Source organism: Leopardus geoffroyi, chromosome A3, assembly GCF_018350155.1.
Source record: "Leopardus geoffroyi isolate Oge1 chromosome A3, O.geoffroyi_Oge1_pat1.0, whole genome shotgun sequence".
Lineage (NCBI taxonomy): Eukaryota > Metazoa > Chordata > Mammalia > Carnivora > Felidae > Leopardus > Leopardus geoffroyi.
In genome coordinates, this window is record NC_059336.1 from 62,443,641 (window position 1) to 62,465,975 (window position 22,335).

The 22,335-nt window shown below is 47.2% G+C and overlaps 2 protein-coding genes across 2 annotated transcripts; both read left to right on the top strand.

Moving 5' to 3' along the window:
* The first annotated feature begins 260 nt into the window (after nucleotides 1–260).
* On the top strand, nucleotides 261–18,049 carry ANKRD39 (ankyrin repeat domain 39). Its single transcript, XM_045445861.1, has 5 exons — nucleotides 261–406; nucleotides 5,047–5,150; nucleotides 5,565–5,768; nucleotides 13,864–14,045; nucleotides 17,937–18,049. Exons 1-4 carry the CDS (start codon nucleotides 307–309, stop codon nucleotides 14,005–14,007), a joined length of 552 nt encoding a protein of 183 aa, XP_045301817.1. The 5' UTR covers nucleotides 261–306; the 3' UTR covers nucleotides 14,008–14,045; nucleotides 17,937–18,049.
* Nucleotides 16,477–22,331, top strand: ANKRD23 (ankyrin repeat domain 23). The gene is made up of 9 exons (XM_045445860.1): nucleotides 16,477–16,603; nucleotides 17,937–18,083; nucleotides 18,257–18,382; nucleotides 19,402–19,527; nucleotides 19,784–19,882; nucleotides 19,967–20,065; nucleotides 20,221–20,319; nucleotides 20,462–20,560; nucleotides 20,651–22,331. The coding sequence occupies exons 1-9, from the start codon at nucleotides 16,577–16,579 to the stop codon at nucleotides 20,744–20,746; spliced, it is 918 nt and encodes a 305-aa protein (XP_045301816.1). The 5' UTR covers nucleotides 16,477–16,576; the 3' UTR covers nucleotides 20,747–22,331.
* The last annotated feature ends 4 nt before the right edge of the window (nucleotides 22,332–22,335 follow it).

Below are 22,335 nucleotides of genomic sequence, written 5' to 3' on the forward strand. Positions count from 1 at the left end.
CCAACCGCCAGGAGGTGGGGGGGGGGGGGGGGGGGCGAGGGAATCCTACGCTGCGGCTTCCGCACTCCGCTTAGCCTGGGACGCCCTCGCGCGGCCGCCTCGGAGCGCGGTGGTGCACCATAAGCCCCGCCCCGCCGCTTCCATTGATTCCCGAGCTAAAGCCCAGCTGGGTTGGCCTCCGAGGAAATCTTCGGCCGCCGAGGGGCGGATCCCAGAGCTGGTGCTGCCTCTGCTGCGTCCGCTCCGCCCACCCGCTGCGGCCGCGCGTGCGCACAACCGGCGGCGGGGGCGGGCGCCAAGGCTGGCATGGCGGCGCCGCGGCCCTGCGCCGATAGCCCGTGCTGCTCTCATCCGGGTGTGGCGTCCGGCGTGCAACAGACGCTGGAGGAGATGGACTTCGACAGGGGTGAGGCTCCCCGCTGTCTCCAGGTCGCGGCACAAGGAGATGGCCGAGAAGCGGGACCCCGAGGGCCGCAGCGGGCCGGGTGGGAGCCCAGGGGGGCAGTGGGCTCCCAGCCCCCGCGTCAGTGAGATCCCACCAGGCACCTGGCAGGGGCTCCGCCACTAGAAACTTCGTCTCATGTGCAGGTTGGGAAACTGAGGCCCTGGTTTTGTTAACTTTCCCAAGTGGTGGGGCGGAGCCCGTCTCAGCTGGTGCGCCCCCTAGAGACTCGGGGCCCCTCGGGTGTCTGGGGGGCCGGGCGGCAGAATCAGCAGCAGCTCGGGGTATTGCAGCTACCCGGAGGGCACGGAGCTTCAGAGGGGGCTGCGCTGCGAAGAGAACTAACGTTCTGACCTCAGGTGTGAGCCCTAGTGTGTCGGATCCTGTAGGCTTTAGATATGGCACACACGGCCCTCAACGCAGGTGATGTTATCTCTGCCTTTGGGACCTGAGAAGTAACTCTTTTACCCCAGACTGTAAGGAGATCGTATCGCCAGTAAGGAACACAGTAACGCTGAAAAAAAATGTCCTCTTTTCTTGGGAAGCTGTGTATTATCCCTCTGTGCAGAGGCAGCTTATTCAGTAATAACACTGTCCTCAATTGTTGGGTAGATGCTACTGCTTTATATGCATTCTGACCCAACTATTAAGTGACTCTTGCATCTGCTTACTTCCCTCCACTTCTGCCACTCTCTGGGCTACTGAAGCAATTCCCTCATGGGCCTTCCTGCTTCCACTCCTGCCCTCCTATGGTGTTTTCTTCTCTACATAGAGGCCAGAGTAACTTTTTGAAGGTATTAGATCAGGTGATTTCATTGCTCTTAGAATAAAATTCAGATTCCTTCCATGGCCTACAAACTGATCTAATCCCTGCCCGTTCTACTTCTTTGCCCTCATTTTATTCCTCATCCTTTTCTTTCCCCAGTCACTGCACTTCAGTCACACTAGGCTCAATTTTGGTTTCTCAGACATGCAAGATCTCTTTCTGACTTAAGGCCATTGTACTTGCTGCCCAGCTCCTTGGAATGAATTTCCTGCAACATCGGACTAGCTAATGCTTTTCTCTCTGGTCTCAGGTCAAATGTCACCTCAGAAAGACCCACCCTGAACACCCCATTCTAGTAGTTCTCAGCTGGGGGCAGTTCTGATCCCAAATGGTCTTTGGCAATGTCTGAGACAATTTCAGGTGTTACTGGGAGGGTGCTATGGCATCTTGTAGGTAGAGACCAGGGACGTTGGTCTACATCCTACAGTGCACAGGACAGTTCCTCATAGCGAAGAATTATCTGGTATAAAATGCCAATTGTGCTGCTGTTGAGAAAGAAACCTTGCCCTATGCAAAGTAGGGCCCCTTACCCTCCAGGTTACTCTGATATATTACATTACTTTCATTAAAGCAGTTTTCACAACCTGACATTACTTTGTTTACTTATTTATTATCTATTTCCCACACATGGGAAAGATCCTTGTCTGTTTTCTTGTGTGGATTCTTTTTCTTCATATCTACTTTCTGGGTTTATTTTCCCGTTTCCTGGAGTATATCCTTTAAAGTTTTTTCAGTGAGTATGCTTCTCCAACATTCATTCATTCATTTCTCTGTCTCTCTCTCTGTCTCTCTCTCTCTCTCGACTGTTATAAAATTCTACGTTGACAGTTATTTTTTTTTTATCCCTTAAACCTTTGAAAATATTTTTCCTTTATCTTCTTTTGTCTGCTACTGTTGTTAAGAATTTAGCTGATAATCTGCTTGTTACTCTTCAATGACTGGTGATTTTTTCTTTTTTGGTAACTTAAATGTTCTCTTTATTCTTGATGTTTGGTCATTTCACCATGGTAGATTTGTTTTGATCAGTTCTCCTTCGGATTTAATGTGGTTTTCATCTGAGAACTCATGGTTGCCTTTACTTGAGAATAATTCTCTCTGTCTTTTTTTATGCTTAGTTATTTTTGAGAGAGAGAGAGAGACAGAGTGTGAGTGAGGGAGGGGCAGAGAGAGCAGGAGACACAGAATCCGAAGCAGGCTCCCAGCCTTCAACACAGAGCCCAATGCGAGGCTTGAACCCGTGAACTGTGAAATCATGACCTGAGCTGAAATCAAACGCTTAACCAACTGACCCACCCAGGCACCCCACTTCAGAATAATTCTTAGATGATATCTCTTCAGACATTTCCTCTCCTATTCTGTTCAGTTTCTCTCTCTTTTTTAAACTCCTATTAGACACATGTTGGTACAATCTGTCTTCTATGTTTCTTTACCTCTTTTTAATATTTTTGTCTTTACCATTCTGCATTCTGGGTGATTTCCAAGTCACTCATTCTCTCTCCAGCTGGGTCTGCAGTACTGTCCAACCATCTGTTGTTGTTGTTTTATTTCAGTGATTCTATTTTTTAATTTACTGACTTTTTTTTTTTTTAAGTAATCTGTAAAACCGACATGGGACTCAGACTCATGACCCCAAGCTCAAGAGTCACATGCTCAACCAGCCGAGCCAGCCAGGTGCCCCTGACTTTTGTCTTAGATCTCCTTGTTCTTTTTTTACCCCTAACGTTCTGTTGATTTGTGGATTCTATTCCTTCATCTCTGTGAACACATTCACTGTTGTTTTATTTTTTTATTTTTTAAAGAAAATTTTAATGTTGATTTTTGAGAGAGAGAGAGTGAGCACAAACGAGCGAGGGGCAGAGAGAGGGAGACAGACTCTGAAGCAGGCTCTGCGCTGTCAGCGCATAGCCCAACATGGGACTCAAATGCATGAACTGTGAGATCATGACCTGAGCTTAAGTCGGATGCTCAACTGAGCCATCCAGGCACCCCTAAATGTTGTTTTAAAGTCTTTTAGATTGTGTTGTTATGGCTGATTTTTAAAGCACGCATTTTTCCATTTGTTGTATTTGCTGACTGTCTCACATGGCAGTGGATTGCTTCTTGTTTTACAGCTTCTAATTTTTGAGCTCATAGGCTGAGCGGTGGGATGTCCTGTTTTGTAAGAGATTATCCACATACCTTTGTTGGCTTCTGGAGGTATAAAACATTTTTTTTTTTAAAGTTGCCTCTGTGCAGGCCTTACAACATTCACTTGTCTGGGTCCATTTTTATTACAGATCCAGATTATGACGTACTCTTAGCTTGGGGGTTCTGCTCTCTAAGGGGTATAAATAAATATAGGTCCCACATCTCCAAGTTGCTTGATTTTTTTTTAGGTTTCTTCTGCCTGTGCTGTCTTCTAACACCTATTGAAATGGTGCCTTTTCTCATTTCCTTTAAGTTTATATTCAGATGTCACCTTATCAAAGATGCCATCTGTGACCACTGCTCATATCCCTTCTCTGCTTTATTTTTCTTCATAGGTCTTAGTACCACCTGACTTATTTTTTTCCTGTTTGTCTCCTATAATTAGAATGTAACCTCCATAAGACTAAAATTTGCAGGGCAAGGGGAACACTGGAGATCAGGGATCTTTAATTCTTGGCTGATCCCTAGTGCCCAGAAGAGTGCCAGATACATAGTAAGTATTCAGTAAATATTTGCGGAATGAGTGAAGTGCCTGTGCCTGGCAGCTTGCTTCTTGCTGGTATTCAGACCAGGAAAGTAGAGATTTTCCAGTCCCAGTTCATCCATGACATGGTACTTCCTGCCCCCCAGCTTTGTGCACAGAACCTTGCTGTATCTATTCCATGCCATACACATGGCCTGCAGCCTTTGATGCAGACCCTGCCCAGTTGTTCCAGCCAAAGCCTCTAAGATGCATGTGCAGGGACACCTGGGTGGCTCAGTTGGTTAAGTGCTGACTTCAACTCAGGTATGATCCTGCGGTTCATGGGTTCAAGACTGTGTCGGGCTCTGTGCTGACAGCTCAGAGCCTGGAGCCTGCTTCGGATTCTCTCTCTCTCTCTCTCTCTCTGCCCCTCACCTTCTCACACTCTCTTTCAAAAATAAACATTAAAAAAAATTTTTTAAATTATCTATGTCTAGTTACAAGGACTTTTGGGATTCTGCAGACTCAGTACCTGCTCACCACTTTGGCTGTGGTTTTCACCTTGTTCTGGCAGCTGGTAATGGCCTTCTCTTGCTTTTAAATTTGCCTGTGTATTCAAATATTTTAAACATTACCTTATCCAACATTTGTGTATTTGAAGTGGTTTGAAGAAGGGATTTCTGTGTCTGCCCAATTCTACTATCCTGATTAGACAAAGCCCCTTGTCTATCTTTTTTTTTTTTAACGTTTATTTATTTTTGAGAGAGCGGGGGAAGGGCAGAGAGAAAGGGAGACACAGAATCCGAAGCAGGTTCCAGGCTCTGAGTTGTCAGCACAAAGCCTGACATGGGGCTCGAATCCACGAACCACGAGATCACGACATGAGCCAAAGTCAGATGCTTAACTGACAGCCACCCAGGCACCCCAGCCCTTTGTCTATCTTGTCCACGGCTATGTCGCCACCTCCTAGGACAGCCCTTGGCACAGAGGAGATCTCAGTTAATATCATCTGTTGAATGAATAAATCCCCTATTTTATAGGTGAGAAAATGGAGATCAAGAGGTAAAGGAAGCTCTAAAAGTCTCCAGTCATTCAACATTATCCAGCACTTTGTTTGTCTTTCCACAGGAATCTGGTCAGCAGCCCTGAATGGAGACCTAGGTCGAGTGAAATATTTAATCCAGAAGGCAACAGACCCTAGCCAGCCTGACTCAGCTGGCTACACTGCTCTGGTGAGCTGGGGAGGAACACAGGGTCAGAGGAGGGAGAAGCTTTCACGTGGGATATGTGCTCCCTGTGGGGAAGGGGGTTATGTCGCCTTTACTCCTGCCCTTTCTCCTCTCCTAGCAGGTTTTCTGTTTTAAGCATCAGGTGAACCTGTTTTTTTTTTTTTTTTTTTTTAATTAGTGTTAAAGTGCTTTACATCAATTATTTAATTTCATTTTCCTAACAGTTCTGTGACATAGGAATAATTATTATCCTCATTTGCCTGTTGAGGAAACTGATGCTAGAAATTAAGAAGCTTGCCCAGGTCATATAGCTGATGGAGATCGTCCTCTTATTCCCGAGCCCATGCTCTCACCCCTCCACCACCCTCATTGCCTGCCTGGGCTCTGCTGTCTGAACTTGGTCTCTTTTCCCTGCAGCACTATGCCAGCCGCAACGGGCACTATGCTGTATGCCAGTTCCTGCTGGAAAGTGGGGCTAAGTGTGATGCCCAAACCCATGGGGGCGCCACTGCTCTGCACCGGGCAAGCTACTGTGGGCACACTGAAATTGCACGGCTCCTGCTGTCTCATGGGTCCAACCCCAGGCTGGTAGATGACGATGGCATGACCAGTTTGCATAAGGTATGCTCCCTTCCCCCCTTCAAAAACTTGGTTTTTGTCATTATAAAAGTTATAACATATTTGCTGTAGAAAACATGGGGAAAGCAGAAAAGGGAAATTGCAAATCACTTATAATGCCAGTGCTTACCAGTCATCACTTTAGGATTAACGTATCTGGCATTTTTCCTGTGCATGTAAATTAGAATTAAATGTATGGCATCATTTTTTTTTTCTTTCCTTTAGTGATATGCCATGTGAATGCTTTTCCATGAAGTTAGTTTTTTGAAGCTCACACCTACTTTAGGGGCAGCCCCTGGCTGGCTCAGTCAGTAGAGCATATGACTCTTGATTTGGAGTTTTGAGTTTGTGCCTTACGTTGCGTGTAGAGATTACTTAAAAATCTTTAAAAAAAAAAAAAAAAAAAAGTTGAATGAAGCTTACACCTACTCTTACCTGTCCCTGTAGCCCACTTTCCATACTATAACCAGAGTGATTGCTTAATTAACCTTCTGACCAGAAATACCTACACATGGTGAAGAGTTTGAAGAGTACAAAACAGTGCAGCAGGAAAATGATTCCCTTCCACCCTGATGCCTGGTTCGTGGATCTTCTAGGGCACCTCCCTCAAGGCATCACTGTTACTGATTTCTTATGCATATTTGAGAAATGGTTTATGCATGTTTATGGCATATGTGTATACATTTATTCTTCTCTCGGCTCCACTTGGTTTTCTCCCAGAGTGATGGTTTTTAAATTAATTCTGATCATGCCACACCTTAGAGGCCTTCAAGGCCTTAAGCTGCTTTACAAGGCTGTCTGGGGTTAGCCCCTGCCTGCTTCTCCAGTTTATCTTTTCTTCTTCTCTTCTCTTTTCCTTTCTTTTTCTTTCTTCCTTCCTTCCTTCCTTCCTTCCTTCCTTCCTTCCTTCCTTCCTTCCTTATATATTTATTTATTTAAACAACCAACACACAGTAAAGAATATTTTGGAGGGCGCCAGGGTGGCTCAGTCAGTTGAGCACTTGGACTCAAGACTCTTGGTTTCGGCTCAGGTCATGATCTCATAGTTGATGAGATTGAGCCCTGTGTTGGGCTCTGTGGAGCCACTTTGGGATTCTCTGTCTCCCTTTCTGTCTGCCCCTCCCCTGCTCTAGTGCACGCACTCTTTCTCTCTCAAAATAAATAAACATTTTTTTATAAAAGAATATTTTTGAATTGTAGCCTACAAAACATAATTCTGGATGTGAAATTTTATTATTTTTAAAATGTTTGTTTATTTTTGAGAGTGAGCAGGGGAGGGGCAGAGAGAGGGGGACAGAAGATCTGAAGTACAGATGCGGGGCTTGAATTCACAAACTGTGAGATTATGACCTGAGCCAAAGTCGGACACTCAACCGACTGAGCCACCCAGGTGCCCCTAAATTGTAAAACAGAAAAATTTAAGTAGTTGACCGCATGACTTACCATCAGAACCTGTGGCAGACACTTTTGCTGTCCACCAAAAATTTGTGTTCACTCTTCATATTAGAGACATGTCTCAAAGGGGGCTCTGCAATCACAGACAACTTTCAGTTCCCTCTAGCATGTAGTGTGGCAAGTTCTCAGCCATTAGAAGACAAGACACATTGATGAGCTTTCTCTAGGAGGGTTTTCTTTTAGCAGCCAGTGTTCCTCCTCCACACACTCTACTCTGCCTCCCCAGGCAGTAACAGAGACAGCTAGGGGTCAGCAAGTCCACAGCAAGCAATCTGGACTCCAGAATCATGAGAGGAAGGTGCTTGTTTAAGTACAGTAGCCTTGAAATGTTAGGTCAGCAAAGATAGAGTTCTTATTTTTATTTATTTTTTACACCTGACTATTGAATAATACATGTTATAATTATTTTTTAATGTTTTTAATGAGAGTTTTGAGAGAGCGCAAGTGGGGGAGGGACAGGAAGGGAGGAAGACACAGAATCTGAAACAGACTCCCAGCTCTAAGGTGTCAGCACAGAGCCCGATGTGGAGTTCGAACTCACAAACCTTGATATCATGACCTGAGCCCAAGTCAGACATTTAACTGACTGGGCCACCCAGACAGCCCAGTACATGTTATTTTTTAAAAAAATATATGATGGGAGCAGGGGTAACACTTTGATACAGACACTAGTAGATACATTAAAAAAAAATTGTAGTAGGGTTTTTTTGTTGTTGTTGTTGTTTTAATGTTTATTTTTGAGAGAGAGCGAGGGAGGGGCAGAGAGAGAGGGAGACACAGAATCTGAAGCAGGGTCCAGGCTCTGAGCTATCAGCACAGGGCCTGATGCGGGGCTTGAACTCAACGATCTGCAAAATCACGACCTGAGCTGGAGTCGGATGTTTAACCACTGAGCCACCCAGGCGCCCCTGTTTTTGTTTTTTTTATACTTCATGATACGTCTTATATGAGGTATAGGCATAACGTAGACCACCATAATAAGTCAAGTCAAAGGAATTTTTTTGGTTTCCCAGTGTATATAAAAGTTATGTTTATACTATAGTATATTTAGTGTATGCTAGCATTATGTCAAAAAAAATGTATGTACCTTAATTTAATTTTAAATCCTTAATTTAAAAATACTTCATTGTAGGGCGCCTGGGTGGCGCAGTCGGTTAAGCGTCCGACTTCAGCCAGGTCACGATCTCGCGGTCCGTGAGTTCGAGCCCCGCGTCGGGCTCTGGGCTGATGGCTCAGAGCCTGGAGCCTGTTTCCAGTTCTGTGTCTCCCTCTCTCTCTGCCCCTCCCCCGTTCATGCTCTGTCTCGCTCTGTCCCAAAAATAAATAAACGTTGAAAAAAAAATTAAAAAAAAAAAAAATACTTCATTGCTGGGGCACCTGGGTGGCTCAGTCAGTTGAGCGTCCGACCAGCTCAGGTCATGACCTTGCAGTTTGTGAGTTCGAGCCCCCCGTTGGGCTCTGTGCTGACAGCTCGGAGCCTGGAGCTTGCTTCGGATTCTGTGTCTCCCTCTCTCTGCCCCTTCCCCACTCATGCTCTCTCTCTGTCTCTCAAAAATGAATAAACGTTAAAAAAAAATTTTTTTTTAAATGAAAAATAAAAATACTTTATTACTAAAAAATGCTAACCATCATCTATCCTTTCAGCAAGTTGTAGTCTTTGTACTGGTAGAGGGTCTTACCTCAATGTTAATGCCTGCTCCGGGTATCAGGGTGGTCAGGGTAGTGGCTGCTGAAGCACTGGATCACGGCAGTTTCTTAAACTAGGACGACAATGAAGTTTGCCACATTGATTGACTCTTCCTTTCACTTGAGCACTGAGAGGCCATTGTAAGGTTGTTAATTGGCTTAATTTCAATATTGTTGTGTTTCAAAGAATAGGGAAGCATGAGGAAGAGAAAGACTGGGGAACCAGTCAGTGTAGCAGTCAGAACACACACATTTATTAAGTTCAGTATCTCATATGGGTGTGGTTCATGGCATCCCAAAATAATTATAGTAGTAACCTCAGAGATTAGTGATCACAGATCATATGGAACTAGAAAAGACCCTGAGTAGCCAAAGCAATCTTGAAAAAGAAAATCAAAGCAGGAGGCATCACAGTTCCAGACTTCAAGCTATACTACAAAGCTGTAATCATGCAGACAGTATGGTACTGGCATAAGAACAGACACTCAGATCAATGGAACAGAATAGAGAACCCAGAAATGGACTCACAAATGTATGGCCAACTAATCTTTGACAAAGCAGGAAAGAGTATCCAATGGAATAAAGACAGTCTCTTCAGCAAGTGGTGTTGGGAAAACTGGATAGTGACATGCAGAAGAATGAACCTGGACTACTTTCTTACACCATACACAAACATAAACTCAAAGTGGATGAAAGACCTAAATGTAAGACAGGAAGCCATCATAATCCTCGAGGAGAAAGCAGGCAAAAATCTCTTTGATCTTGGCTGCAGCAACTTCTTACTCAACACATTTCCAGAGGCAAAGGAAACAAAAGCAAAAATGAACTATTGGGACCTCATCAAAATAAAAAGTTTCTGCACAGGGAAGGAAACAATCAGCAAAACTAAAAGGCACCCGACGGAATGGGAGAAGATATTTGCAAACAACATATCAGATAAAGGATTAGTATCCAAAATCTATAAAGAACTTACCAAATCAACACCCAAAACACAAATAATCTAGTGAAGAAATGGGCAAAAGACATGAATAGACACTTCTCCAAAGAAGACATCCAGATGGCCAACTGACACATGAAAAAATGCTCAACATCCCTCATCATCAGGGAAATACAAACCAAAACCACAAGATACCACCTCACACTTGTCAGAATGGCTAACATTAACAACTCAGGCAACAACAGATGTTGGCGAGGATGCAGAGAGAGAGGATCTCTTTTGCACTGCTGGTGGGAATGCAAACTGGCGCAGCCACTCTGGAAGACAGTATGGAGGTTCCTTAAAAAGTTTAAAATAGAACTACCCTGTGACCCAGCAGTTGCACTACTAGGTATGTATCCAAGGGATACAGGTATGCTGTTTCGAAGGAGCACATGCACCCAGATGTTTATAGCAGCACTATCAACAATAGCCAAAGTATGGAAAGAGCCCAAATGTCCATCGATGGATGAATGGATAAAGAAGATGTGATATGTATGTGTGTGTGTGTGTGTGTGTGTGTTTACACACATACATACATACATACATACATACATACATACATACATACAATGGAGTATTACTTGGCAATAAAAAAGAATGAACTCTTGCCATTTGCAACAGCATGGATGGAACTAGAGGGTGTTAGGCTAAGGGAAATTAGAGAAAGACAAAAATCATATGACTTCACTCATATGAGGACTTTAAGACACAGAACAGATGAACACAAGGGAAGGGAAGCAAAAATAATATAAAAACAGGGAGGGGGACAATACATAAGAGACTCTTAAATATGGAGAACAAACAGAGGGTTACTGGAGGGGTTGTGGGAGGGGGGATGGGCTAAATGGGTAAGAGGCATTAAGGAATCTACTCCTGAAATCATTGTTGCACTGTATGCTAACTAACTTGGATCAAGTTAAATAAATAAAACTCCAGAAAAATAAAATAAAATAAAAAAATAAAAGAAAATGCTCTGTGAATTAAAAAAACATCACAGATCAGCGTAACAAACACAATAATAATGAAAAAGTTTGAAAATTTCAGGAAGTATGAAAATATAACAGATAGGAAGTGACCAAGTGCTATTGGGAAAATTCTGCTCAATGCAGGGTTGCCATAGACCTTCAGTTTATAAAAACAAACAAACAAAACCCACAGTACCTGCATAGCTCAGTAAAGCAAAGTGCAGCAAAACGAGGTTTTCCTATATATAAAATAGTCAAACCTAGAAGCAGAGAGTAGAATGGTGGTTTCCAGGGGCAGGGGGGAGGGAGGGAGTTGCTGTTGAACTGGTAATAGTTTCACTTGGGCAAGTTGATTAAGTTCTACGGATCTGTACTGTGCCTGTAGTTGGCTGTACTGTGTGGTACACTTTAAATTTGTTAAGAAGGGTGGGGTGCCTGGCTGTCCCAGTCAGTAGAGCATGTGACTTGATCTCAGGATTTTGAGTTCAAGCCCCACATTGGTCCTGGCCTACTTAAAAGGTGGGGGGCTATCATTTAACAATAAAAAGAACAATTACCGGGGTGCCCTGGTGGCTTAGTTAAGCATCCGACTCTTGATTTCAGCTCAGGTCTCATGGTTTGTGAGATTGAGCCCCGTGTGGGGCTCTACACTGAGAGTGCAGAACCTGCTTGGGATTCTCTCTCTCCCTCTCTTTCTGTCCCTCTCCCACTTGCGCAGGTGCTCGCTTGCTTGCTCGCTCTCTTTCAAGATAAATAAGTAAATATGAAAAAAACAATTTCCAAAACTAATTACTTTCTTAAGGTAGATCTCGGGGTGCCTTGCTGGTTCAGGCAGGAGAGCAGGTGACCCATGATCTTGGAGTTGTGGGATTGAGCCCCATGTTGGGTATAGAGATTACTTAAAAATCACAAATCAGTTAATTAAGAAGGTAGGTCTCATGTGAAATGTTTTTACCACAATAAAAAAATTGGTGTGGAGGTTGCTGTCTCAAAGATCAACTTAATTTTTAGGAAACCAGATGTGAATATTTCATCATCCAATGATTTTCAGATATATTACACTTGCATGCACTTCAAGGGAAAATGTCAACCTTTCCTCCAGTTTATCTTTTTTTTTTTTTAAGTTTAATTATTTAAGTAATCTCTACACCCAACATGAGACTTGAACTCACCACCCCAAGATCAAGAGTTGCATGCTCTTCTGACTGAGTTAGCCAGGTGCCCGTCTTGAGCTCCCATCCCCTTGTCTCTTAACACTGATGCCCAGTTTCTTTTCTCTCTCTCTTTTTTTTAATGTTTATTTATTTATTTTGACAGAGAGTACGTGCAAGCACGGGAGGGGCAGAGAGAGAGGAGAGAGAGAATTCTAAGCAGGCTGCCTGCTCAGTGTGGAGCCTGACATGGGGCTGGGTCTCACAAAGTGTGAAATCCTGACCTGAACTGAAATCAACAGTCGGATGCTTAACCAACTGAGCCACCCAGTCGCCCCTCAGGCTCAGTTTCTTGACCCTATTATGGTGACACTCCAGGGCCTTACATATCAACAAACTATCTCCTTCTGGATGCCTCTCCTCTCCCAGTTTTCATCTGGCTTGTTTCTGTCTTTCCTTCTGGATCTCAGCTTCTACATTACACCCTCAGCCTTCCTGTTCCTTAGACGTGGGCAGCTCATCCAACTGATGTGCAGAAGCACCCTGTACTTGACTTTCCTAACTTTTCTCCTTGAAATTCCTTTGAATTCTGTCTCTGTCCCTAGAGATAGCTAAGACTTGATCTTGTTTACTGTTGTAGCCCCAGCTCTTGGCCTAGGTGCCCAATGAATATGTGCTGAGTGAACAACCGGATGTTGTTTTATTTTCTTTTAAGATGCTTGCCAGTTGGAGAGGCAGATTGCTTATTTCTTAATGGTATAAACTGGTGTTGCTCATTTTGTTGTAACTCCCATGGAGAGTTTGTACGGGCAGGACACTGCCGCAGATATTGCTGGCTGGTGTTCCCCACAGCATGAGGCCTTTTCAGCGTGTATCCCACCTTTTTCTCTCATTCAGGGGATGCCCATGTGTGAGGAATAGGAATTGTTTTTTCTTTTTCAAAAAATAAGCTACTTGAAAACTCTGGTCCTTTTTTTTGAAAAAATTCTTTGGAATGCATCTCACAACTGCACACAACATACCACTGCCTGAATTGAGGCAACAAAATTGAGAACCTTGGGTCTGTATTTGTCAAGAGGACCTGCTAAATAAAGATCTGGATTCAAATTACAGACCGTATTTGCTGCTATTATTAATTTTTACACCCCTCAAAAGCCCCTAGGTACATCAGTCTGTCTGTTGGGAGGAGCAGGGAATTCAAGTGGTATAACACAGTTGTTAAGAGTTGAGACTTCGCGGTCAGATGGACCTGGTTTAGAGTCCCTAGGCTGCCACACTGGCTCTGTGACCTTGGACAAGTCACTTGTATAAGCCATCTGTAAAATGGGAATAATGATAGTTCCTATCTTTGAAGGTTATTGTGAACACTGAATAAACTAATCTGTAGAAGTCACTTTAACTCTCTCCTCTGGGGGAGTTAAGTTAAAAAGAGGCAGAGGAGAAAGCTGAGAACCTGAGCCCATTTTTCTCTGCTCATCTGAAAGGTCCCAGAGGGCAGAGGCTGTGTCTGGTATAGGTTGTACCCATGGTGCCCGGCACCCTTGTACATTTGTAAAAGACACTCAGATCTAAGGTTCTATATTTGTTGTTAATGTGCAGGCCTGGAGAGAGAAGAATGGCCACTGAGCAAAGGACACAAGAGAGAAAAACTCAAGCTAACTGCCAGAATAGCACTAGAGAATTCCACCAATCTTTATGCAAGTTGTTGGGATTTGGTAGGAATTAGGGGAAATCTACTCAAACAGCCAGTGTCTCTCTTTTCACAAGACCTTTTTTAGGACCAAGAAATTCCCAGAAGTGGATCAAGAAAGGGCAGGGCCCAGTGAGGGTATGGCTCTTGATTCAGGTCTCTCTCTCCACAGGCTGCTGAGAAGGGTCACGTGGACATTTGCTCTCTCCTGTTGCAACACAGCCCAGCCCTGAAAGCTGTCCGGGATCGGAAGGCACGACTGGCATGTGACCTGCTGCCCTGCGACAGTGACCTACGGGACCTGCTGGCCAGCTGAACTGCCACCCTTCTGCTGTCTTAGGCTGCCATGCAAGGGTACACAGACTAGCCCTCCCAGCCCCTGCCTTGGTCAGCATCCATGCTGCAGGGTGGGAAACTGAGGCCTGAAGAGCCCCATTCTGGCCACTGTGGAAGTGAGGGAGTAGATCTCGTGGGGCTGTAAGTGCTTACGCCTGGACAGATGATCATATTCTAAATTAGTTCATGTGGAAACATCTATCCCTTGGAAAAAATAAAGTTGTATCCTTACCTCATCCCATGTTCAAAAATAAATTTCAAGTAAAGACCTAAGTATAAAAACAGAACTATGTAAGTATTAGAAGAAACCACGGAATAGATGACAAAAGCCACTTTCTGGCTGAGTGCCCTTGGAAAAAGTCACTTCACCCATCTGTCCCGGCTTCCTCATCTGTAAGGTGAGGATGATTATAATACGGCCTGCCTTAAGGGCCTTGCGGAGGTTCAATGAATGAATCTATGGAGAGCACTAGAGAGTGTGCTGGGCACATTGCAAGCAGTGTATTTGGAGGACCCACTTCCTCAACTTGCATTAGTTTTAACAGTCTGCTAGATTAAAAGTGTTCTTGCTTTATTTTGCATTGCTGATTATCAGTGAAGTTGACCACCTGTTTTCTCTGAACTTCCTGTCCATACCTATTGCCTATTTAAAGACTTTCTTCCTTTGATTGATTCATAGGAGTTTGTATATTCTGGATATTAATATTGTGGTTTTTTTCTTTCTTACCATCACTTTGTTGGTATCTGCTCATGGAAATTGGTACACCTGCTGTAGACAGCACTTTGACAATATCTATCAAAACTTAAGTGAGTAGGGCCAATAATTTGATTTCTCTGTAGCTACTTAGAGAAATATCCATAAATACAAAGAAGTTTACTTACAGAGACGTTTACAGAGTTGTGCATTGGAGCATGTAGTGTAATTTAAAAAAAAAAAAGGAAGGGAGGGAGACAAGCTAAATTCTCTCTGTTAGGGCAATGATTAAATTCTGGGACACGTGTCATTTGGGGGAAGTTTAGCAGAGTGCAGTGTAGGCTAATGTGGAAAGCGTGCTGAGTTGGGATCACAGTGTGATGTCTCTTAAAACGTGGCTATAAAAACATGACTGTACATCCACAAGACATAGAGGAAAAGAGTCAGGATATATACAACACCGGTACACATGGTATCGCCTGGGCCACTGTGGCAAGAGTGGTTCATCAAGTGCATCTTGAGTTTTGTTTATCTTCTAGTTTTTTATAAGGAGTAATTTTTTGGTAAGAGTTCATACCAGTTAATTTCATGTGGAAGAAACTAGTTTTACTGGTGAGTTTGAGTCAGTGGCAGACAATTGAGTCCAGAACTGACGTCTTGTCTTATCTTACTTACCCTCACTCTAGGTAACGCCCCCTCTGCATTCTCAAAGGCAAGAAATCACCCTAGACAAAAACCCCTGGTACATAAGGACCAAGTTTCTTTAAAAACCTCCAGGTTCCCTAAGTTTCAAAACTTGGATGTGTTTACCAAGAAGCCAGCTGTGGGTGGAACCGTTCCCAGCCCTTTGGGGCCTTGAGCTGTCCTTGACCTGTAGTTCTTCCCTCCCTCTGGTTCAGGTCATCTCTACTCATGTAGCTCCAATTCTGGAATCTTATTTACTACCTATCAGATTTCCTTTCAAAGGTCAAAGCAGAATTCAAGGCACAGCTGGGTGAAGGGCATGCTTGGCATCTTAAAGAGAATTAGGAAGTTTGACTTTGGTGGCTTGAGACAGGTTGCTTTGTGACTGGATTAATGGTTGACATTCCGTACTTGGACCTGGAGCGGATCTCAGTTCAGCTTCCATGTGGAAAGGCATGCTCCCTGCCAGGAGGGCGTTGGGTAGGGGACCTGCATGTGTGGGACTCGGCTTTTCAAGAGGCATGAGGTGCTGATGACAGGCTGGACTTGGCCCCTGGTGGTGGTATAATTTAAAACACTGACTCTCCGAGTGGTGAGGGAGAAGAAACAGGAACTATAAGGGAGAAGTGAGGGCCACCTGGGGAAAAAAAACAGCAAGAGTAGGGAGGGCAGTATTGAAACTGGGAGTGGGAGGTCACTTGAAGCCTGATTTCCTCCTGTAGATGCCATGAGGATTCCTGACGTAGAGGTCAGCCTCTTAGGCCTGTCCTTCCGGAGATATCCTCTAGGATTCTGGCCTCCTTTTGCTTAGGACAGGCTGGCTGGGTTTTTTAGGATCTCAGGCAGCTAGACCTGCAGCAACATGGAGGATCACGCTTAACTCTTCTCTAGTGGCCCAAGCACCCCTGCATCCGTTTATTGGTTGGACCACTCCTGAGCAGGTGCAGGAGACTGGGTGTCTGAGAGTGCACCTGACTCAGCTGAAAGCAGTTCCTGCTGCCTTCAGCGGGCTATACGCCCACACTGGTATTTTGGTCAGTGTTACAGAGCCACTGAGCTATCTGGCCCAGGCAAAAGCCTCTGGCCTGCCCTGCCCCCAGGAGCTAGCTCTCTATAAAAGGGCTGAGCCACTCAGCTCCTCTCACTGGGGGTGTGAAGAGCAGGGGGGACCATGGATGTCATCAGCATCCAGCAGTTGGTAAGAACAAGGGGCAGAGGGGAGGGAGGCCAGGTGATTGTCTAGACTGCAGGCTAGCTCGGCAGAACGAGGAGGTCCAGCTAGAGGAGGGCAGGCAGCTTCTATCTGTGGTCTAAGGATCAGGTTTTAGGAGCAGAAACATGCAGTGGTTTTCTGGTGTGGCAGCCCAGTTCTGTGAGGTAGCGAGAGAGGGAAGCAATGGGAAGATGCTGAGTGATGGCATATGTGACAGCCCTCAAGTTTAGTGAGTTTTCCTCTGGACTGTGATGGTAAAAGAGAAATTGGAAGTGGTAGGTTACTTTGGAAGACATGAGTGTAGCTGGGGTGTGGGTTTAGTTCAGCTGCTAGGATAACCATCACTCTGGAAGTGGTCCAGAGGGTCTGGCTGCCTTGCTTGGGGTAGAGGAAGGGTGCTCTCGAGTTCCCAGGCAGTGAGAGAAGCGGTGACACCAGTGACACTTAGGGGTGTCTGTTTTGGTGAGGCAAGGCACGGGAGGCCCAGGACTCAGGTTGCCCAGTAAGCCCCTCTGCAGGCCAGTGCCTTGGTGGGCCCAGCCCAGTGCAGCCTCTGCTGGGAAGTGGGTTGCAGGGCTTGAGGAAAGTTAGGTTGCCAGCGTTTACTAGTTAGTTCTGCATGCTGGGAGCCCTAGGCTCTGCCATCTGTCATCCCGTTTCCCCTCTCCCCCAGTATCCTTATTCCTCAGTGCTCCCCAGCTCTTGAACCCCAGCGGGTGTGGGGGATAAGAACAGATCATGATATGGTGGGTTCTGCCCCAGCAAAGTCCCAGTACTTAGTTTCCTCCTCAGCCTCGTGAGCTAATTGCTAGTGTTACCCCCATTCTAGTGATGAAGAAACAGAACTTCACAAGAGGCAAGATTTAAACCCAGGAGTTCACAATTTTACCCACGAGGCATGTCCTCTGTCCTTCTGAGCTCGGGGTTAGATGGCAGTATGGCGTGGTCTGGTAGGAATGTAAGGACGATGGCCCAGGAGGGAAGCTGAGGTGTCACCTACCCTGAGCATACCTGGACACAAGCCCAGCAGTATAAATAGATGTGGCGTCACGCCCCTGACCCTGTGTCCTGCTGACAGAACAGGGTAGGCGGCAGTTATCCTGGGCCCCAGGCGACACTATAGTAGGTGAGAGCCAACATCCACGGGTGGCAGGGAGCATGCCAGCAGAGCACCAGGAAACTGCGAAGGGTCAGACCACCCTGACGTCCACAACACTAATCTCTGTAGGTCTGCTCTTCCCAGGATCCCTGTACTGCACTGCTGTCTTCTAAGGACTCTTCATTTTTCTGAGTGTTTATCCTTATCCTGCTCCTACAGGTATGTGGAGAAAGAGTTGAAAGGAAAGCGTTGGGATGTGGACATGGCGTTGCTGATTGTGGAGGCGGGCCCAGAGCCTGGAGGCTGGGAGCCCAAGAGGTCGTGGCCCGGGAGCAGTGGAAACTCGAAGAAGAGAAGAAGAAGAAAGTGAGCAGTGCTGGGGGCCCAGCGGGTGCCAACGCCAAGGGTCAGCAGTGAGGGCCTCAGGCGGCTGGGGTCCCTCCGGTGGGTGGGAGACAGAGTGAGCCCAGCCAGGAGCCTGACCCCGAGGCTTCCATGACCAAGGCTGACTACTGGTGTGGTCTGGTCTTGTGCCCCAGCTTGAGAGATTGAACAACTCCAGACTGAATCTGGAGACTCTGGCTGACTTGGAAAACTTGGTTCAAAGACGGAGAAAACGACTGAAACGCAGAGTCCCCCCTAGGGCACCTGAGCCCACGGTTAAGGTAAGTGGGGAGTCGGGGTGGGGGGAGAGTGCATACCTGGGGCCAGAGTTTGTAAGTGCTTCCTGTCCCCCTGGGAGGGCTTGGGGACGAGTGGATGCTGCCAGCCACCAGCTCACCGCCAGGGCCTGCCAAGCTGAATGAAATCCATTTTGGAGGGCACACAGCCCCCTATTTGTTTGCTGGGGGACCACAGACAGGGTGGCTTAAACAACAGAAGGTTATTCTCCCAGTTCTGGAGGCTAGAAGCTTGAGATCAAAGTGTCAGCAGGGTTGGGTTGGTTCCTTGTGAGGGCTGTGGGGGAAAGTCTATCCCTACCAGCCGTCTAGCTCCCGGGGCTTGGTGGCTAGCTTTGGTGTTCCCTGGCTTGCGGGTACATCACCCCAACCAGTCTCTGCCTGAGTTCACATGGCACTCTCCCCACGTGCATGCTGTGTCCACATGTCCCCTTTCATTAAGGACACCACTCATATTGGATTAGGGCCCACTTTATTCCAGTGTGACTTCATTTTAACTAATTCCAGCTGCTTATTTCCAAATAAGGCCACATGCTAAGGTCCTGGGGTTGGGATTTTAGCATATAAACTTAGGGGGTGGGGGGCAAGGCAACCCATAATGGGCATAATAGGTGCCTAGTCAGTCAGAATCTCCTGGGGGGCGGGTTTTTAAGAATCTCTGATTTGGGGGCACCTGGGTGGCTTAGTCAGTCAAGCATCCGACCACCGGTTTTGGCTTCAGTCGCAACCTCACCGTTCATGAGTTCAAGCCCCGCATCAGGCTTCATGCTGACAGTGCAGAACCTGCTTGGGATTCTCTCTCCCTCTCTCTTTGCCCCCTCCTGCTTGTGTGCTCTCCCAAAATAAGTAAAAGGAAAAAAAAAGATTAAAAAACTCTTGATTTGTACAAGCCATCAGCCAATGCTAGTCTTTAGCCAGCTCTTAGGGGCCCGCTTGGCTAGAGTGGTAGGGCCCCAGAGGCCTGTGGTTTTGGGAAATGATTTGGTCTCCTTCAACTTATCCAGCTGCAGCCCCAGGCCCAGCTGGAGTCTGTGGACCTGGAGATGTTCCTGAAGGCAGCTGCTGAGAACCAGGAGACCCTGATTGACAAGTACCTGACAGATGGAGGGGACCCTAATGCCCATGACAAGGTAGTGAGAGTGGGGTGAATCAGACTGCAGTGTCAGCGGCTGCAGGGGTGCTGTCTTCAGGGTGTTTTAGTTCTGGCCTACGAAACTGCAGGCCTTTTCTGTTTTATGGGGTACGAGCCAGGAGGGAAGGGCCCTTGGTGTGATCAGGTAGCAGGCACATCTGTTCAAGGAACCCAATACTGGGAATAGGACCCGGGGCAGGGCCTTAAAGGGGTGGCCATGCTCCCTCTGCCTCATCTCCTGTCTCCACCCCCAGCTGCACCGCACAGCCTTGCACTGGGCCTGTTTGAAGGGTCACAGCCAGCTCGTGAACAAGCTGTTGGAGGCAGGTGCCACTGTGGATGCTCGTGACTTGGTGAGAACTGGGAAGGCCCACCCTCACAGCAGACACCCTGCCTTGCACACAGCACGTCAGTACATTGATGCTTTTGTTTTGTAGCTGGACAGGACACCTGTGTTCTGGGCCTGCCGTGGAGGACACCTGGACATCCTCAAACAGCTGCTTAACCAGGGAGCCCAGGTCAACGCCCGGGACAAGGTGAGGGGTGTACTGCTGTGGGGTGGTCTGCTAAAGAGAAGACCCAAGAGTGCACAAGAGCTCAGGCTATTCGTGGAGAAGCGAAAGCACAGCCTTTTGGGGTTGCGATGAGGCCTCACCACTTGGAGCAGACAGATTCTCATCCACTGCCTTAGATCTGGAGCACCCCCCTGCATGTGGCCGTGCGCACGAAACACTGTGACTGCCTGGAGCATCTCATTGCGTGTGGAGCCCACATTGACGCACAGGATAAGGTAAGGTGCTGGGCCTTTTGGACTTGGGTCAGCTCCACCCGGGAACAGTGACTGAGAGAGCCAGAGCTCGAGGACAGCACTTGCCAACTTGAACCTTCCAAAGATGGGGAGGTTGGGAGGGTAACATCCCCTTTCTCAACAGGAAGGGGACACAGCTCTACACGAGGCTGTGCGGCATGGCCACTACAAAGCCATGAAGGTACTGCTGCTCTATGGAGCCAAGCTGGGCGTGCAAAATGTGGTGAGTATGAGCAGGGCTGAGGCCCTGGCCTGAGAAGTGCGGGTGGAGCTCTTAAGGAGAAGGGGACTGATCCAGTATCCTTGTTCCTAGGCCTCAGTGACCCCGGTGCAGCTAGCACGAGACTGGCAGCGGGGCATCCGGGAAGCTCTGCAGGCCCATGTTGGGCATCCCCGCACCCGGTACTAGTGACAGCAGACCTGCAGGGTCACTTCACAGCCACCATTCCATCCCCTTTACCTCCCATCCTTATGTCTTGTCATCCGCACCCCTCTGTGGGTCTCACCTCAGTCCTTATTCCTCTGTCCTGGGACTGCTTCCTCAGGCCAGTCCTAACAGGACTGAGCAGCAGCACTGAGGCCAGCAGGTGAATAAAGCAGGCCTCCCTGGCCCGAGTCAGGGCTGACTTGTTTCCTGCCAGGGCACCAGCTAGGAAGGGCTGATGCAGAGGACCACAGGGAAGCAGGGAACAAAGTGGGTCCAGATGAGGAACAGTGTAGGGAGAGTGGGAATCCGGGATGGAGCGAAAAATAAGTCCTAAACCTTGAGCTGCCCAGGGTTGGGTACTAGGTGTCCTTGGTGTCCCCTGATCCTCAGTCTGGGAGACTACGTCCCTCCCTCCTCGAGGGAGAGGGGGGTGGGGATTCAGTACATGGCTTGTGGCTGCCCTGGGGCAGGGGTTTCTCTGGGGAATTCCATTCCTATCAGCAGCAACCCTGATAGCATGTGGAGTGGCTCTAGGCAACTTTGGCCTTAGGGATTCTGGAGGTGGGTCTGGCAGTCTGGAGGGGATGCTCAATAGGTTTGAGGCTCCACTGCAGAAGTCCAGTACCAACCTGGTTGCCTCAGAAGCCCTAAGACTGAGGAGCTAGAGCTGATGTTTATTTTAGGGAAACTTTGTGCCTACTGCCTCAGGGCTTTGGTCAGCCTGCCTGCCGCTCTCTAGTTGACCAGCTGGTGGCGCTCCTGGTAAGGGTGAAGTGCCTGGGAGCTGGGGATTGCTTGTGGCCCACCCAGCTTTTGGGGTGGTGGCCCGTAACCCTACTTACTTTGCCTCAGGCAACATCGCCCTGGCACTAGAGCTTGAGCCTGGACCTTGCAGCTGCACCTGCTCTGCTTTCTCCCACCGCTGAGGCGGGACATCGAGGAGCTGGTGGCTCAGCCCTGGAGGGGAAGCAGAGGAGAGTGAGGAGCACACCTGCTGCTTTCCCTCCTCTGCTAAGTGGTGGCAGATTTAGGACCCAGCTTCCCACGAGCTCTCCTGAAGGTCCCTTCCTTTCACTGCCTTTTCCGTTCCATGGCGCACTGGCGCAGACCCGTACTGCTGGCAGGGCTGGGCCCTGAACTGGCAGAAAATGAATTTTAAGGAACTTTGCCCTAAATGGAGAACTACAAGCTGAGGCCCCAGCTTTAAGATGAAGGGTCAGCCTCCCTCACATACATAAGGTACCTGGATTGACATCCATTTTGCAGTTCTTTCTAGTCTAACATTGGTGGCCTTCTCGGGCCAAGCACAAGGCTATTCTTAGGATGTGAAAAAGCGACTAGAGCTCCCACCGGGGGCCACACACCTTCCCTTCTCACGGACAGCCCCTGCCCTGTGGTGAACTGTAAGGACAGTTCGCCCAGGTGCCAGAGCCATATGAGAAATAGGTATTCAAGTCCATGGAGAAGACGACCCCCCATCTAGAAAATGGGGACCCTTACTTGACAGACAAAACACCATTTTATACGCATCAATATTTTTTGTTCATTAAAACTGGTTGACTATCCATCAC

What these genes read in the sequence shown, in the direction of transcription:
- ANKRD39 (XM_045445861.1), top strand. Translation starts at nt 307, where the DNA reads ATGGCGGCGCCGCGGCCCTGCGCCGATAGCCCGTGCTGCTCTCATCCG. An exon ending in GGAGATGGACTTCGACAGGG is followed by an intron (nt 407 to 5,046) that starts GTGAGGCTCCCC and finishes GTCTTTCCACAG; the next exon opens with GAATCTGGTCAGCAGCCCTG. An exon ending in GCATGACCAGTTTGCATAAG is followed by an intron (nt 5,769 to 13,863) that starts GTATGCTCCCTT and finishes CTCTCTCCACAG; the next exon opens with GCTGCTGAGAAGGGTCACGT.
- ANKRD23 (XM_045445860.1), top strand. Translation starts at nt 16,577, where the DNA reads ATGGATGTCATCAGCATCCAGCAGTTG. An exon ending in CACCTGAGCCCACGGTTAAG is followed by an intron (nt 18,383 to 19,401) that starts GTAAGTGGGGAG and finishes CAACTTATCCAG; the next exon opens with CTGCAGCCCCAGGCCCAGCT. An exon ending in ACATTGACGCACAGGATAAG is followed by an intron (nt 20,320 to 20,461) that starts GTAAGGTGCTGG and finishes CTTTCTCAACAG; the next exon opens with GAAGGGGACACAGCTCTACA.